Here is a 16,574-nt window from a genome sequence, read left to right on the forward strand (position 1 = left end):
GCTCCTGGGGGTCAAGGACCGGGGTCCGGGGTCCTTGACCCCTTGAGGGGGACCCAGGCAAAATAAAAAAATAGTTTAACCACTTTAAGTACTGGTATACATCGGCTACTTGAAAATCTATTGTAAAAATGTGAATATTTTTTGAAACATTTTAGCAACACATATGTTGTATGGGGATCCCTGATACAACATATTTTTAGAGGGGTGTCCATGGCCAAACACATCCTCCTTCCTCCTTGTCCCCTCGACATGAAAAGGTTTGAGAACCACTGACTGTTCTAAGCTCTCTCTCTCTCTCTCTCTCTCTCTCTCTCTCTCTCTCTCTCTCTCTCTCTGTGGATGTCCAGCCCAGCTTGCTGTTCAGTAGCTCTTTTGTTGGTGAAAACATCCTTCACATTGCTCCATGGCTCAGTGGAGACATCACCCACTAGCACTATACCTACACCCAGCTTATTTCAAGACGTATAGCAGCAACAGGAGCCGCTTCACCAAGGGCAAAAGAAACTTGGATTTATCAGATTATTAACATCCTTGTTTTTTCCCCAACATGTTTCATCTCTGGTAAGTACGTTTTCAGTCTGTGGGTGAATAGTTTAGAACAGTGATTCTCAAAGTGGGTTCCGGGGACCCACTTGGGGTCCTTGAGAGGGTTCCAGGGTGTCCCCAACTAAACTATTGATATACTGTAGTTAGGATTAACCACATTTCCTAACTTTGTAATTGTACATGGCCTAATAATACACCAAACAAACCTGGGGGGTCTTTCAAATTGAAAAGTTTAATTTGACTCAGTATACTATCATGCATATTAGAATGTCTCCCTCGATCTTCTTGACTGGATTCTGATACTTTCTTGTGATTCCAATGACTCTTTCTGTAGGCCGTGGACAGTTTTGTACTGCAGCTCTCTCATCGCCACTCTCTCCTGCCAGCGTATGCCTGACGACGTCGTGCCTTTTTGGTAACCAGGAGAGCTGAGCCAGGGGATTGTCATTAATACCCACCGTAAAGGCTTCTTTTATCGCAGGCTTGAAACCCGAGCTGTGTGTGTGTGTGTGTGTGTGTGTGTGTGTGTGTGTGTGCGGCCTGCCGGTTACCTGAACCCTGAGCGGTACTAATGGAGCTCCGAGGGCCAGATGCCCACCTGAGCACGACCCCCGGCGGCTGGAGGAGATCGGGGGATGGGCCCAACTGGGCGAGGCTAAGATCTGCAGAGGAGGAGCAGGAGGATGACGTGGAGGTGAGGCCCCAGGCCTCTCGCGGCCTCCGTGGCCCTCGGCCCCAGAGTGCCATCGAGCGTGGCCAGAGGGGTGGAGGATGGCCGCGGCAGGTGGAGGAGAACCCACAGGGCGGCAGCTATTTCGGAGACCCAGTCCTGCAGCGTGACCGGGTGCCACTTTTCAACGAGCTGACCACATCCATGCCGGCTCTCAGCAGAGAGCCCACCACACGCCAAGGGCTCCATTCCTTCCACCACAGGGATTTGGACTCCAGCTGCAGCGGGAGCCTCTCCCTCAGCCAGTGGGAGAGTTCAGTGGGCAGCCAGGAGTCCCTGCAGGCCTGCAGCGCTGCTGCTGCGGAGCGCAGAGGGAGCTGGGAGAGAGCCCGCATCACGCAGGCCCCGGGGTCCAAGGAGCACACTAGACTCAGTAATCTGACGACAGTCAAGATAGGCTGGCTGCCCATTAAAAGGAGAGTGGTGGAGACCGCAGGCCCGGGCCAAAGCCAGCACATGGACCAGTACTACGCCAGCCAGGTAAGGACAGAGATAAAAACACTATGTCATGTTCAGACATCACTTTGTTTTCAAGCTGATCAGAGTCGACCCTGAAGCTATAAGCATGTGACGTTGGTTTAATTCCCTTGTTGTACCACATGAACCATTTGTACCAGGAATAACAGGGAAATATTCTGCGGAAATGGTATTACCGGTAACCCATTTAAGCCCGACGTCGAAATAAAAAAAAAACGTTATAAAAAATAGCTAAAGCATAACATAATGCTCAGTTAAAACACCAAAAGGGGTTCCCGCCCAGAATGGGTTAAACATTTTAGCCAAAGAACAGATCTACAAGCTTATCGGTTTTGGTCAGCAAAAGCTTTTTAAGTGGTTAAATGAAACTGTAAACTTTACAGCATGTACAGTATTGTGGTTTAAGGGCGACCTTTTATCTTTCATCACAGATAAAAGATCAAATCTATAAGGCCTAGAAGTCTCCGTCTAAACGTTGGGGTGGTGTGTGAGGATCCGTCGGGTCGCAGGTGTGGAGAACAGAGGCCAACACGCCAGTGTTGGGTGCATTACTTTATATTTGGAATATATTACTTACTACTTATTACCTTAATTTTAAAGTAATATATTGTATTACATATTACTGTCTGAGCAAGAGTAATACATTAATATTACTATTACATATTACATATTACCTTTTTTAAATGCTCAAATTGAACAATTAAATATTTAGTATAATTATTATAAATTAAATATTGCGCCGTAGACCTATTCCCCATCCTACTCAGCTAATGGACAGTTAACACAGGAGTTCCTTGAATTCATGGAAGCCTAAACAATTTATAGAGACAAATAAAAGTCAATAAAATAAGTAATTCTTTAACTTCTGCATGTTGTCACATAATGTCACAAGACAGACAGAGCCACGGGCAATGAGACAGTGAGACAGAGACAGAAAGTGATGCAGTAATGAAGAAAGATTTTTGATAAGATATTACAGATTCTTTTAATGTATTATATTATGCGTTACCACATTTCTGTAATATATTATGTAATATATTGCGTTACCTAATGAGCATTATACCCTGCATGCAACACACAGCGATGTATTACACATTCTAGAGTTTATTACACACAGAAATAGGACAGTGGATCTATGACGTCCTTCTAGATTATAGAAACCATGATAACAGAATAAGCAGGAACACACATGCATGCATCTAATATCATATTGCACATTTGCACATACAGTACAGTCAGTCCCTCTGATACAGTATTGGACAATCATCATGTCATTTTTATCAATATGCTTATCAGATAAATGTTCTGTCACTGATATTTCATTACACTCCCCTCCTTTTCATTACAAGTATACCAGAAAATCCACTTTCGGTCTTACAACATTATCGACCTGTTGTGGCCCGTTTAGCAGTTCATTATTACAAATAAATCTATATTATTTAATAACATAATCGATTAGCAATTATCTCTATTTTCAGCATGTCTGCTGAACTGATATACAGATATAATTGCAACCAAAGGTCGCAGTGACCTATGGAATCATGCATTTCCCCTCAGTGTGTGTGTTGGTTGGTCAGGGTGAGAGAGCACGTGACATCACATAACATGACATCATCAGGGATGGAGCATGTGACATCACGTGACATCATCAGGGATGGAGCACGTGACATCATCCAGGGATGGAGATCCCAATGTTGTCATCAATATTGGCCAGCAAATCTACATTCTGACCCCAAACCTCAAACCCTTAGATCTCCATATATGGAGCTGACCTGACTGATACGTGTCCATTTAAACTCTAGACAGGCCCCAACTTTATCAGTGCAGCCGTGCTAACGAAACGTGATAACGAAATAAATAAATAGAGTTCTTAAGATGCCTGAAAATTAAGATCTTACCCCCCCATTCCAAAGCGCCAGCGCTCGCCCAGCAGTCTGCTGTCACTCAGGCAGATGCGTGCACGCGACCTCGCCCTCTTACTGGTATATGAATTTCACATAGTGAAAATTGCAGATTTATTTTTGCAGGACGCCACTGTGGGCCAAGGAAATCTTTACTTACTTTATTTGTTTATTTGGTCGTGACAGTGTATATTGATGAACATTACATTAATAATGCAGTGTAAATATATACCAGATTTAGCAAAACTTGCTAATTTCCATCTGCAGTCCCCAGACATCAAACATCAAACAATACAAACTGGACTGACTTACAGGACATAGCATACAAATACCTAGTACATTTCAAACGTAATAAGACTAGTAAGAATAAGAAAAGATTAAACTATTAGATAAAACTATTATTAGGGTAGGTTTACTCTAATGATCTCTCTAACACAGCATACAAAAGAAATACACCTAAAATAATCATGAATGGTTGCAGCTTTGGTTTTCAAGCAACCATTGTTTCAGATTGTATTTAAAAGAGGAAAATGTAGCACATTCCCTTATATGCAGAGGAAGTCCATTCCGTAAAGGTATAGTTCTCTATTTCTCTAAGTAATCGATGGAATAATCGTTAAGAAAATAATGTATAGTTGCAGCCCTAGTTTGTCATTACGTCTGGTTCTGGGTCTTTGATGCATATACAGCTGCTTATCTCCTGCACTTTCCATTTGTTTGGAGGCAGGACAGACAACCAGCCAGGCCTCCAGGCAAAATATAATGTCTGGTGCTCTTGGAACGGGAATAAAGATACACATTTTCCATTAGTTTGAAGGCAGTTGCAGACAGTGGTGTTTTGTTCCAACTAACTGCAGAGGAGCATCAGACTTTAAAACAAGACCCAGACTGATTAATCACATAAAGCTGCAGCTGCGTGGGGTGCATTGCAAGTCAGGAACGGTGCAAGTCAGGAATATGAATATATGGTTTTATTTTAATTGGTCTTAAGCCATGTACAGAGTTAGTCACAACAAACAGTACAAAAACAAAACATACACACCCCACCCCGTTTATGTACAGTAGTATCCGAGTTCCCAGTGTTGTGCCCATTAAAGGATTATTCAGTGATTTGGGTGACCGCCATTCCGACTATGTGGCTTCCGCATGCGTTTAGCGTTAGGGCTGCTGTTAGGGTTAGTAATGTGGCACGTCGGAATGGCGATGCAGCGGAATAGCGGGCTTCGGAATGCCAGTGTGTATTTGGGACACACACGGCAAGTCTGAGGTCGACGGTTCCCCCGAGGTGTACCCGAGACACACAGACAGACGTTCTGTGGCGTGAATTAATACAGCCCACTGTAGATATAACGTAGATAGATAATATTTACATTATTTTAAGCGATAAATGCATCTCTGGCAAGTCAGGCAATTAAGTATAACTTCAAGGCCTTAGTATACTTTGTTGTGCACCAGTGTTGTAGTCAGAGTAGAGCGGCAATTTGTCGATGTCGATAATCAACAGTATATCAGGCTTCAGAACCCTCTCAGGCTGTCACTGATTGTGATTGTATAGAGTTCGGGGAGGCAGGGACAGCTCTAAACACCTTGGGGTGGGGGTGGTAAAAGATGGGCTTTCTGATGGAGGTGATACAAGGCGACACAAGGCGAGAAAAAAAACAAAATAAATAAATAAATAAACAGAGTGCCACCGAGAGCCATTAGTAGTCAAGTCTCGGCTGCCCGGGTTGAAGGCGGTGCTCTGGCATATCCTTTGAAAACAGCTTACACTGCAGGAACTCCCCCTGCACTCTGAAAAGGTTTTACGACTCATTTGGAGCGGCAGAGAGAGGCGGCAGAGATTGAGCTGCGATGCCCAGTGAGAAAGCATGTCGACGACGTGCAGCCTGTAAGTCAATGGGAGTTTTTACCTCCATGCACTGATGAGATGACTTTGAAATTAATAGGTTTGCCTGCAGTAGTGGAAGAAGTTCTTCCACTTTTCTTTTAAACTTCAGTAGAAGTAGCAATACCGCCAAAATAAAAATGCCCTGCTACAAGTGAAAGGCTGAATTCCGCTCGAGTTAAAGTACAAAATCAACTAGTATCAACTAAGTAACTAAAGCTGTCAAATAATTGTAGTGTATAGATAGTACCAGTAAGACGCCTGAGGGCGAGAAGCGACCTCGGCCTTTAGGGCGAGGTTGCGTGCACGCATCCGCCTGGGTGACAGCAGACTGCTGGGTGAGTGCTGGCGCTTTGGCATGGGGGGGTAAGATCTTCATTTTCGGGCCTATAAAAACTCTTAATTTTCGGGCCTGTTAAGAACTCTAGTTTTCGCCGGCTGCCGGGCGCGGCTGCACTAATAACTTTGGGGCAGAGTTTAGACACCTAGGTATCAGTGAAAAGGGAGACATCGAAGAGGAAGGATGGATGGGGAAGGATCAACATATGGAATGTCAGAACAGGACAGCTCCATAAATGGAGATCTAAGCGTTTGGGGTCAGATGTAGAGTTGCTGGCCAATCAATATTGATGACAGCAGGGATCTCCATATATGGGCTAAATATTGATTAAATCAATTTCCATATATTTCCAGTTTTCAGTACTTTTACTCCACTACAATGATTTGAAAATGTCATTTACTTTGTAGATTTTGATTATTATTACAAAACACACATTTACTTCAGCCCTATATTTCGGCCATTTCCGAGTGGCGCGCTACGAGCTTGTAGGTCTGCTATTTTTGAAAAACCGAAGAACGACTGGCATAGAAACATAGCTTTTTCATAACTGTCAGGATGTAGAAGACATTTATAGAATGCAGTGTTTCTACATTGCAGTATTGACGCTGCTTTCCCTTAGTGAGAAATGTGAGCGCTTCTTTCCACCACTGCTGGTCTGCCAGGGAGGGACACTGATGGACAGGCAGTGTACGTACATCACTTCTCTGGCCCTCGTTCACAGGGCCCTCACACACACACACACACACACACACACACACGCTGACGTGCAGGCAGTTCTTCTCTGGCCCGCGTTCCCACCCGGCCCTCAGGGAGGAGAAATGATCAACTGCACCACTAGATTAAAACAGACCATTTTTGGGGGGCTGTGTGATTGCCTCCTGACCTTCAGTGAGAGTTAACTTGAATACAAAGAAGCTCTCACTATATCGCAGAAATATTGATCAATAGTATCTCGCAGGCACACACGCACGCACGCACGTACGCACGTACGCACGTACGCACGCGCACACAATGTATCATGCATGAACAATGTTTAATTCTGTTTTTCATAATGCAATATCTTGTGGCAGAGGCACTGCAGCGCTGCAGTGGTGGAAATTGTATTGTATTCACGTTCTTTACTTAAGTAAATATATCGGCAATGTAGAAACAGAAAAGTAGAACGTAAAAGTAATTCAAAATGTACTTGAGTAAAAGTACAAAAGTATTGGCATCAAAATATACTTAAAGTACCAAAAGTATTAAGTACTCATATTGCAGAATGTCCGGTTCACAAGGTATCACAGGTACTTAAGTATTATTTTTGAGGTATTGCGTTTTTTCTTTTACTCCTTTTTTAAAATTTATTCCACAGGTTAAGTTGAAACAACCCATCGCTCCGACGTTGCAACGGGCTCCAGTCAGCAGCGCCAACGGCTGCCGACATCTGGGTATGTATACAATAAAGCTATATGAATCTGATGATAGCTCAACCTCACCTCTTTAACAGATGGCCATCAGTGAACCACTGATCGTTTATCAACACTAAACAGAGTTAAACCCATAGAGTTAGAAAGGAACCGCAGTTAAGCTAGTGCTTGGCAGTAAACTAACAGCACCTGCAGCTGTGATTTACGTTCTGGACGTTGACATTATGGGTCCATTAAGTCCACACGATGGCCACATATTTCGACGGGTCACCGATTTCACGGTATAATAATAATAATAACCACCGCCATGCTGGAGCTGGAGGAGACGCAGAGGATGGAGGAGGCAATGATTCGGGCTGTCCTCTGAATGAAATGCATCCCAATGAAACTGCCTCTCACTGTCAGGCGGAAAGAAGTGACTGTGGACTCCGTGTGTATCAGAGGACACGTGTGGTTGTTTAGTGGTTCTGAAGTCTGGACCTTTTTTTAGGCCATGACCCTAAAAGAAAATAATCACATTTGAACTGGGGACCCCCAACCCCCCCACCCCCATTGTTGAGATATTGCACTTTGACTTGGTTTCACAGATAAATATTGCGAGGCGTAGATCGTCTATTGTCACAATTATTGCCCCTTTCTTATATTATTTGACAATTTGGTCAATGTTTCAGTTTTCATAGTATAGTTTGTTGTTACTTAATTACTTTTGATGCACTATTATGGTCTGTGAGATGGAGGATGACGCTGGGTGTGGCTGCGCACCTGTTGTGCAACATGGACTTGATCAAGGCACAACAGGATAAATCAGTCATCTCCACAAACAATCGGGAGAGCCTCTGTCCGGACAGTGGAGAGCTATATCTGTCTGCCTGTGTAAACTTAAGTATTAATATTGTTGTGTTATTCCTCCATGTGCAAGGAATAACACAACAATATTAATACTTTACTGGGACTGATTTAACCTTTTGTGCCTTGAAGTCCATGCACAACAGGGTCTTTTTTTTTTTTTTTTGAGGGATTAAAAAGTTCTTAAATGTCCTTAAATTGTCACTGTCATCCCCTGAAATCTTGCACAGGTTGAGAACCACCGTGGTGGACTCTTTACAACACCCTCCCCAAGACCAACAAGTAGGGGGTTGGCACTGACATATTGCATGGGAGAAATTGGCAATGAATAAATTGTGGGAGAAGAAAGAAAAAAAAGGTTAATTGCATTCAACTGATGTCCTATATAGGTCCCTGATTATATCACTGAGAAGAAACCTTGCTGCTTGATGGGACAGAAACTCAGCAGTGGTGGAAAAAGTTTTAAATGTTTTTTTTTCTTTACTTTAATAAGTAAAAGTAGAATACAGGTAAAAGTCTGGTATTCATGTGATCAACACTAACTTCAGAACTGCATTCAACACATGTAGGCCTATATAGTATCGGATAATTACTTTTAATACAAACGTTGGGTTGAGACATTCTAAGACTCGCTAATAATCACGACTCGAGTAAAAATCCCATTTTCTTTTCCTAGACTTTTTTTTCATTTTAAAACAAAGAAACAAATCCAAGAAATGCCATGAATACAAAGATATAAAGTATAGAAAATATCCGACCTCCGAGGTCGCAGTGCGGCGCATGTGTGTGCTTTGCAGATGCACTATTTCACTTGTTTGCGTCCCGACGGGCAAACGTCTATTAAATCTCTCTTTTGGGTCTCGACCTGAAAGGTCTGGGAAGCACTGCGTCTGCTCTAGAGGCTTTGATCAGTAACAGGAGTCTAGACCCCTGTCTCTACAGCTCTTTATAGTACACAAACAATGCACTTTCAGGTCAAACTGGAACACTATAACAACACTGAAGCTGATGAATGGGTTTTCCAAGTTCCTGATTGCCTGCATTTGGCAAACGCACCTGAAATTGTATTTTCTGTTCATTAAAGAGGTGGAGAGAGACAGGGAGAGATGTCTGTTACTGAACAAACACAAATATATGTGCTTGAACCTTAATTATCACGCCTGAACGATTATTTTGTGGGCCTAAACTATCTTTTTTTCAACACCGCCCTCACAGTTATTTGACAAGGCCTATACTGTTGTTGTACACCACACCATTGCACAACAAGGACGAGTATAATACATTACAGAGTTCAATTAAGTTGTTATTCAAAACGTCTTGTGACGGTTCTTGTCGGATAGCTAATTGATCACAACAATTATGGTCATTAAATAAGGCGCTCTAGAGGTCCTTTCAGATGAGCAGTGATTAACGCGGCTAGTAGACGTCCTTTCGGGACCTTTGTTTTTTACGCTTGCGTTGTCGTATACGTGCTACGCATGAGCAGACCTGGAAGTCAGGATTTCCTACACAGGCTTCAGACACTATTGGCTTCACTGCCCCCCCCCTGGCGGAGCAGATCTCCAAGCTCACAACGCGTCGCGCTACGACGCATTGAGAGCTTGTAGATCAGCTATTTTCGGGTGTGCAACCCAAGCACTCTACATGGAAATGCGGTATACGACATGGATTTAGAAACACATTTTGTTCAACGCGAAATGCTGCGTTCCAAGTTCAGGAGACTTCGGAAAAAAAAGCTATTCTCCTGAATGCTGCCTTCCGGCATGGCATGGAAAGGAGTGGCATTTGCATTTCTTCCACTATAGTAAATGCCATGCATTCATTGTCTGGAGAGGGCAGTTGATTTACAGACGGGTAAAAGGCCCCTTTGATGTCTATGTGTGCACGTCCCTGCTGCCCATCACAACAGCAATAAGGAAGGGGTCCAACTTGGCTGCTGTGCATAAGGGCCTATTGCCAAAGCCCTAAGAAGCAGCCAGACAGGTATGAGGCAGGAGGCCAGTATCAGTCAGCAAAAGCTCTGCTGTTTACATGGACACTTTTAGTCAGGTTCACAAGAAGATGAAAAATAAAAGCAGATTAAAAGTGGGCACGTAGTAAACAACAGATCAGATTGATCTCGCCACATGTAAACACTCGATCCAAAACCTTCAATCAGGGTTATTTTAATCAGATTGGAAGAAAGGTGTTCATGTAAATGCAACTACTAGACACAGCGTAGGCATGGTGTCTCCTTGCTCTCGGGGGCTGTTGTGAACACATGCAGTCAACACATGCACTGCAACGCCATCACATATTAGCAGTGGTGGAAAGTAGAACTACCGTAAGTACTTTTTCTCAAGTAAAAATTTGAATTTGAATTTGAAACTGAGCTCCCTGTCAGTTCAAAGGAATGCTCCACAACATTTGAACCGTATAATTGCTCCAGTTTCAACTTAGTTGTTTTTTGTTTTTGACTCACTATATGGCTGCTCCAGTTCCTTTGTAATTTAAATACCCTGATTTTGCAAATGTATAGCCTAATGTCTAATGGATGTATTTTGATCGTATTGTATTGTAACCTCGGCTATCATTGAAAATGAGGGCTTGCACTCAATTGAGGGAGATAAAGCTGATGATGAATTCGGACAACTTCTTCCACCACTGCTGCATATTGACAATGTCAACATCAGCTCACCGCGCAGGCTTAGGGATGTCAGTTGTGCGAGCGTGTGTTGAGTGTTTTGAGTGTGTGTGTGTGTGTGTGTGTGTGTGTGTGTGTGTGTGTGGGTGTGTGTGTGTGTGTGTGTGTGTGTGTGTGTGTGTGTGTGTGTGGGTGGGTGTGGGGGTGTGTGTGTGTGTGTGTGTGTGTGTGTGTGTGTGTGTGTGTGTGTGTGTGTGGGTGTGGGTGTGGGTGTGGGTGTGGGTGTGTGTGGGTGTGTGTATACGTATGTGTGTTTGTGTATACTGGGACTCTGGGAGTGTGTCAGCCATGTGTTTATCCTTCATACACATAGGAGGCGGAGAGGTGGAGAGAAGTCTCAGCGGTCCCAGTGTCGTGGGCTCAAGGACGTGGCAGCAGCAGCAGCAGCAGGCTCCCTGTCTCGCCTCTCCCGCCGGTGAACAGGTAACGTTTCAGTTTCACACTTTTCCAAGGGGTCTCTGCGCACTTTAGAACAGAAATATGTGTTAAGCGGTCAGAACAATGGGTGGTGGGGGCTGCGTGCATTTTAAGACCATGGTCATTTTAATGATCAGTCAATTGATTATGTCCAGCTTTTAGTGTGTGTGTGTAAACACAAACTTTGTCCTAACACAGACGTTAAATGCCATTGATGATGAATGGCCTGTTTTGAGTGAAATGCCATTGACAGTAAGAAGGCAAATTGTGCTAAGCCGGAATGTGATGATGATGTATGATGATAAGAGCGCCCCTCACTTCACACGGGTGTGATTTTTCTTTTACATCAATGCTTTAATATTAATGTTAAAATTACAGTGTTTAGCCAAATATTTCCACTTCCCCACAGGTTGGAAAACAGAGCTGTTTTCTTTGAATTACATAACGCAATAATGACACACTCTGTACTGTAGGTTCAGCTCAGAGGATTATGGGAGCGCATGATCCCAACGAATGACTTCATTAGTTGTTATTTATACAGTGCAGTCAGTGTTTTTGCACTTTTGCAGTGATTAATCATGGTAATTATAGTGTAGTGTGTGCCTGTACTGTGCTCGTATCACACTGCCCTTCCGAATTAGCTCAGCGTGTTAACACGACAGGCCCTGTTTGTTCATCGTTTGGAGAGAGAGCTCCGGCCACGTTAATGTTCTGTTTTTGTTTTGTTTCCCACACCCAAGGACAGGCCTGGTTATAGCCATGAGGCCAGTTATAGCCGGGACACGTCAGTGTTCCCTCGCGCCCCAATTAAACCCGTGATAGCCTACGACAGTGGTTCTCAAATGTTTTCATATCAAGGTACCCCAAACTGATGCATATATTACTACCCCAAACTGATACAGATTTGGGGCCAGAGACCCTCATGGCGGAAGAAGATCTTAGTTGGATTAGATTTAGTACAGAATTCTGCGACTGTCTTAGCCTGGGTTCCAGCCTGATTCTCTGTGTTCAGCGGATCTGAAAATGTCACTGTGCTACTCAGTCTGGACATAGTCTCCTATAGAGAGTATGCACATGCATGATTTTCCCATCAGGACACGCCCCCCTCATCTAGACTGAGTGGCAAGACATTGAGCAGCATGTTGGAGTGTTGGGCGCCTGTCACACCTATCAGACAAGCGTGTAATCAATGTTTTATGGTTTCATCTGTCTTGTCGTTTGTCGCATCAATTGACCACAATGCTTTGCGGAATCTGGGCGGTGCGTGCCTGCGTGGGCGGTGCGAGGACATGCGGAAACAGATCCACGTGTTGCCCCTGTTGTTGTCCTTACGCTGTTAGCTGCGGGAGTCGGGACACAGTAGCACTAGCTAGTAGCTTGTTGGTTGTGTCAACGTGTTGCGTCTCCACTTTATCAGTACCACTACCACAGTAGGTGCCAAGTCTGGCACTGATTCCGTGTGTATGTATATAGCCTCCAGGTACGCAGACTAAGCATGGCATCATTGTGGAAAATTAATATTTTCTGTTAGCAACGACTCCATTATTTTTAATAAAGCGCATCCATTTTACCACAACACACGACTAGCTGCATTTCAGGCTGTTAGCCATGACGCAGACGTCGATGCAGGCTATAGGCGAAATATAGGATAAGAGATGACATGCGTCTCCAAGTTGGAGCCTATAGTTGCGCCTGGGCGCACGGCTCTCTCCTATCTGCAGTCCGACCGTTCAGCGTTACTTCAGGAGAGGAGACGACAGATTAGCATTTTCAGAAATATAAGTCATGGCTACGACTGTTTCATAATATCCAGTCCAATGCGCACTGCCCATGCGAACGGAAAACATGTTCATTCATATTAACAGTTTTATTTTATTTTAACAACCAAATCATATGGAATGGTTTGAAGTAGGCCTTCATTTATAATGTCGCATCCTCTGTGTAAAGCACTGTCCTTTTATATCGTTGGTCCGTGCAGTCAGACGGATAACTATTGATTATGGGTCGGGTGGAATAACAAACTGATACGAGGTGGAACGAGAGATCTGAACGGAGTCGACGCAACACCTGAATTATATAAGCATTAGGCTATATAGACCAGAGCTAGGTTAGGAGTGAATGATACAATGCATGCACCTTGAATTATAACGTTTGTTTTAATTTTCTGTTCGGCCACGACGGGCAGGGATTATATTTTCCTGTTGAATTGCTTACTGGAACAGACCAAAATCATTTTCGTTACGAAAGTGCATAGAGGCTCTTTCCTCTTCCGTGTCTGCACTATGCAGAAAAAAAACAACAGACTCAGAGTGTGAAAAGACCGCCCAGTGCAGCGTAACAAACGGACCTTCTCTCCTATTGGTTGGCGGGTAAACCCAACCCTTTTTGTCTTGTCTGAGGTGCCGCCTTGTTCTTCTGTTTGTCGCCTACAAAATGTTTTGTGTCTTGTGTCTCGCCCCCCCCCCCCCCCCCCCCCCCCATGAAACACGTTTGTCTGATGAGACCACGTGACTCCCATTAGAAATGCATTGGGAGCTGTCTTGTCTGATGGTTTTCATCAGACAACCATAAGACGCTTGTCTGATAGATGTGACTGCGGCCTTGGAGTTTGGAAGGGCTCGTTGGTAATCACTCAATCACACCTGTTTCTAAATGTCACATAATGCAGGAGGCAGCAAAATGTTGTGTTATTGAAAACAAGCACTTCCAAACTCTGACACTTGGAAAAGTAATCAAATGCAGGGCATTTCTTGACAGAAAGTATCTCATAACGTTTCTATGGTGGATTTTCATGAAACAAAAACTTTGCAGATAGAGGATAATTCAAGCTTTTCGTACAGCAATGTTGGTGAGTTTAACGTTGTTTATAATGCAATCAGACAGGCCTTTTCTGTTTGGATGAATGGGCTGTCAAGGCCAGAAAGTAGTTTTTTGCCACTCAGTGGGCACATAACTTCCAGGTACGAAGATGTCACGCGCATTCCCTAGGTAGGTAGGCGCAGGTAGGCGGGACTTAATGGTTGAAATGCAACCGTGGCTTCTGATTGGTCTGTGGTGCGGGTTGAGGAAAAACACCACTGCACTGCACACAGCTACTGCTGTTGTCCTGCGACGTCCCCTTATCATTCACTAAACTCACCCCACACACACACAGCTACTGCTGTTGTCCTGCAACGTCCCCTTATCATTCACTAAACTCACCCCACACAGCTACTGCTGTTGTCCTGCGACGTCCCCTTATCATTCACTAAACTCACCCCACACAGCTACTGCTGTTGTCCTGCAACGTCCCCTTATCATTCACTAAACTCACCCCACACAGCTACTGCTGTTGTCCTGCAACGTCCCCTTATCATTCACTAAACTCACCCCACACAGCTACTGCTGTTGTCCTGCAACGTCCCCTTATCATTTATTAAACTCACCCCACACAGCTACTGCTGTTGTCCTGCAACGTCCCCTTACCATTCACTAAACTCACCCCACACAGCTACTGCTGTTGTCCTGTAACGTCCCCTTATCATTCACTAAACTCACCCCACACAGCCGTCATATTTTACTACTGAATCTGACAGTGTATACTATACTGAATCATATCAAATCAAACTTTATTTATAAAGCATGTTTAAAACAACCAAGGTTGTCCAAAGTGCTGTACAGATCAGTGGCAATTGGCAAACAAGAAAACACCAAATACAAACCAGAAACACAATCAGAAATGTTGACATGATACAGGGAGCAAAATATAAGCATGAAAGATAAAAAAGAAAAGAAAAGAAAGAAAGCCAAGATAAAACAAACATTATATGGACTCAAGTATTGTGTGTGTGTGTGTGTGTGTGTGTGTGTGTGTGTGTGTGTGTGTGTGTGTGTGTGTGTGTGTGTGTGCGTGTGTGTGTGTGTGTGTGTGTGTGTGTGTGTAAATAGATGAGTCTTAAGGTGAGACTTAAATTAATTTATAGACGGGGCAGATCTAATATAAAGGGGCAGGGAGCTGTTGCCGCAAAAAAAGTGAGCGCCCCCTAGTGCTCTTCTTAATTATTCTGCCCTCTAGCAGTAACTGCTCAGCGGATCTCAGAGCTCTAGCTGTGCTGTGGTGTAGGCTTTCAGAAGCTCCGAGAGATACGCCCATTTAAACTTCTAAAAGCAAATAAGAGGACTTTAAAATCGATTCTAAAATTACCCGGGAGCCAGTGAAGGGAGGCCAGCACGGGGGTTACATTATGTTCTCTCTCTTCAGTACCGGTCAATAGACGACCAGCAGCGTTCTGGAACAATTGAGGTCGTCTAATTGCCGACTGTTCGATGCCAATATAGAGCCAATTGCAAACAGCGGATTTGATCTAATTTGATTTGATTAGATTTGATATACTGAATTGTTTACTTTTTACTGTAGGTTTTTACTCGAACAGCGCTATTTCTGGGAAAGGTTGGCAATGCAATCCAATCACGCATTACCATCGCCGTTGCCTCCATGTTGCCTTTTCTTATAGAGCTACGGTTACCTTCCGTTGAGATACAGATGCCCCTGCAGGACCTGTATGTCTATGGAGACAACCACTTCCAACCTGGCTTCCCTATAGTGTGCAAGTAATAAGTAATAAGTAATAAGACAAAACAAGCATGCCTCATCGCGATGCAACGTGAGCTTGAATATCGGCTATAGAGGCTATGCGCGTGACATCATCATCATCATACACCTAAACGCCTACTGAGTGGCAAAAAACTACTTTCTGGCCTTAAGTTGACGGCCCATACATCCAAACAGAAAAAAGTCCTATCTGATTGCATTAAACAACGTTAAATTCACTTTGCCACTCTCTCCATTTGCCACTCACTTCATGCATGCGCATACCCTCTATTCTTGCCATTTTTTTTTAAATGGGGCTTAAGTGGTTGAACTGTTCCTCATTTTGCTGGAGACCCCCCCCCCCACACACACACAAGGACCCCTCTTTGATAACCACTGGCCTACAGGGCAGAGAGCCCTTTTGGCTCTGTGCCTGCTGCACGTCCCCCCTGGTTAGAGAGAGTCTCATTGTCATTCCGTACGGCCTGCTGCCTTTGGCTTTGCTTACTGATGCTGCCGGGGCATGTGGGCTGTGTCAAGCGTGGAGGAGAGAGTCATGTGAGCGCTGGCCCTGGAGGAGAACATCACAGCTGACCCGCGCTGTCATAGAGTCACGTTAGAGAACATGTCACGCTGTCAATATTCCATGCTGCGTGACATGGCAGCTTTTCTTTTGTTCACCAACGGCTGCATGTAGAAGCGGCGAGCGCTGTCACGCATACCCGCCGATCAGTGGAGATGAATCTTGCTGATTAATGGCGTTGGTGTTA

The 16,574-nt window shown here is 44.1% G+C and overlaps 1 protein-coding gene across 1 annotated transcript in view; it reads left to right on the forward strand.

The window, feature by feature from the left end:
* Positions 1-1,117: 1,117 nt before the first annotated feature.
* The window catches only part of cUnh10orf90 (chromosome Un C10orf90 homolog), a gene marked incomplete at its 5' end in the record, with an annotated part of 36,948 nt that continues 21,491 nt past the window's right edge, over positions 1,118-16,574 (forward strand). Inside the window, 3 exons of the mRNA XM_080789335.1 lie at positions 1,118-1,756; positions 7,234-7,309; positions 11,134-11,240. Coding sequence (XP_080645461.1) covers positions 1,118-1,756; positions 7,234-7,309; positions 11,134-11,240 — 822 coding nt within the window. The remainder of the gene's footprint in view (positions 1,757-7,233; positions 7,310-11,133; positions 11,241-16,574) is intronic.

The sequence above is a fragment of the Protomyctophum bolini genome, assembly GCF_963924005.1.
Source record: "Protomyctophum bolini genome assembly, chromosome: 18".
In the NCBI taxonomy this organism is placed as follows: domain Eukaryota; kingdom Metazoa; phylum Chordata; class Actinopteri; order Myctophiformes; family Myctophidae; genus Protomyctophum; species Protomyctophum bolini.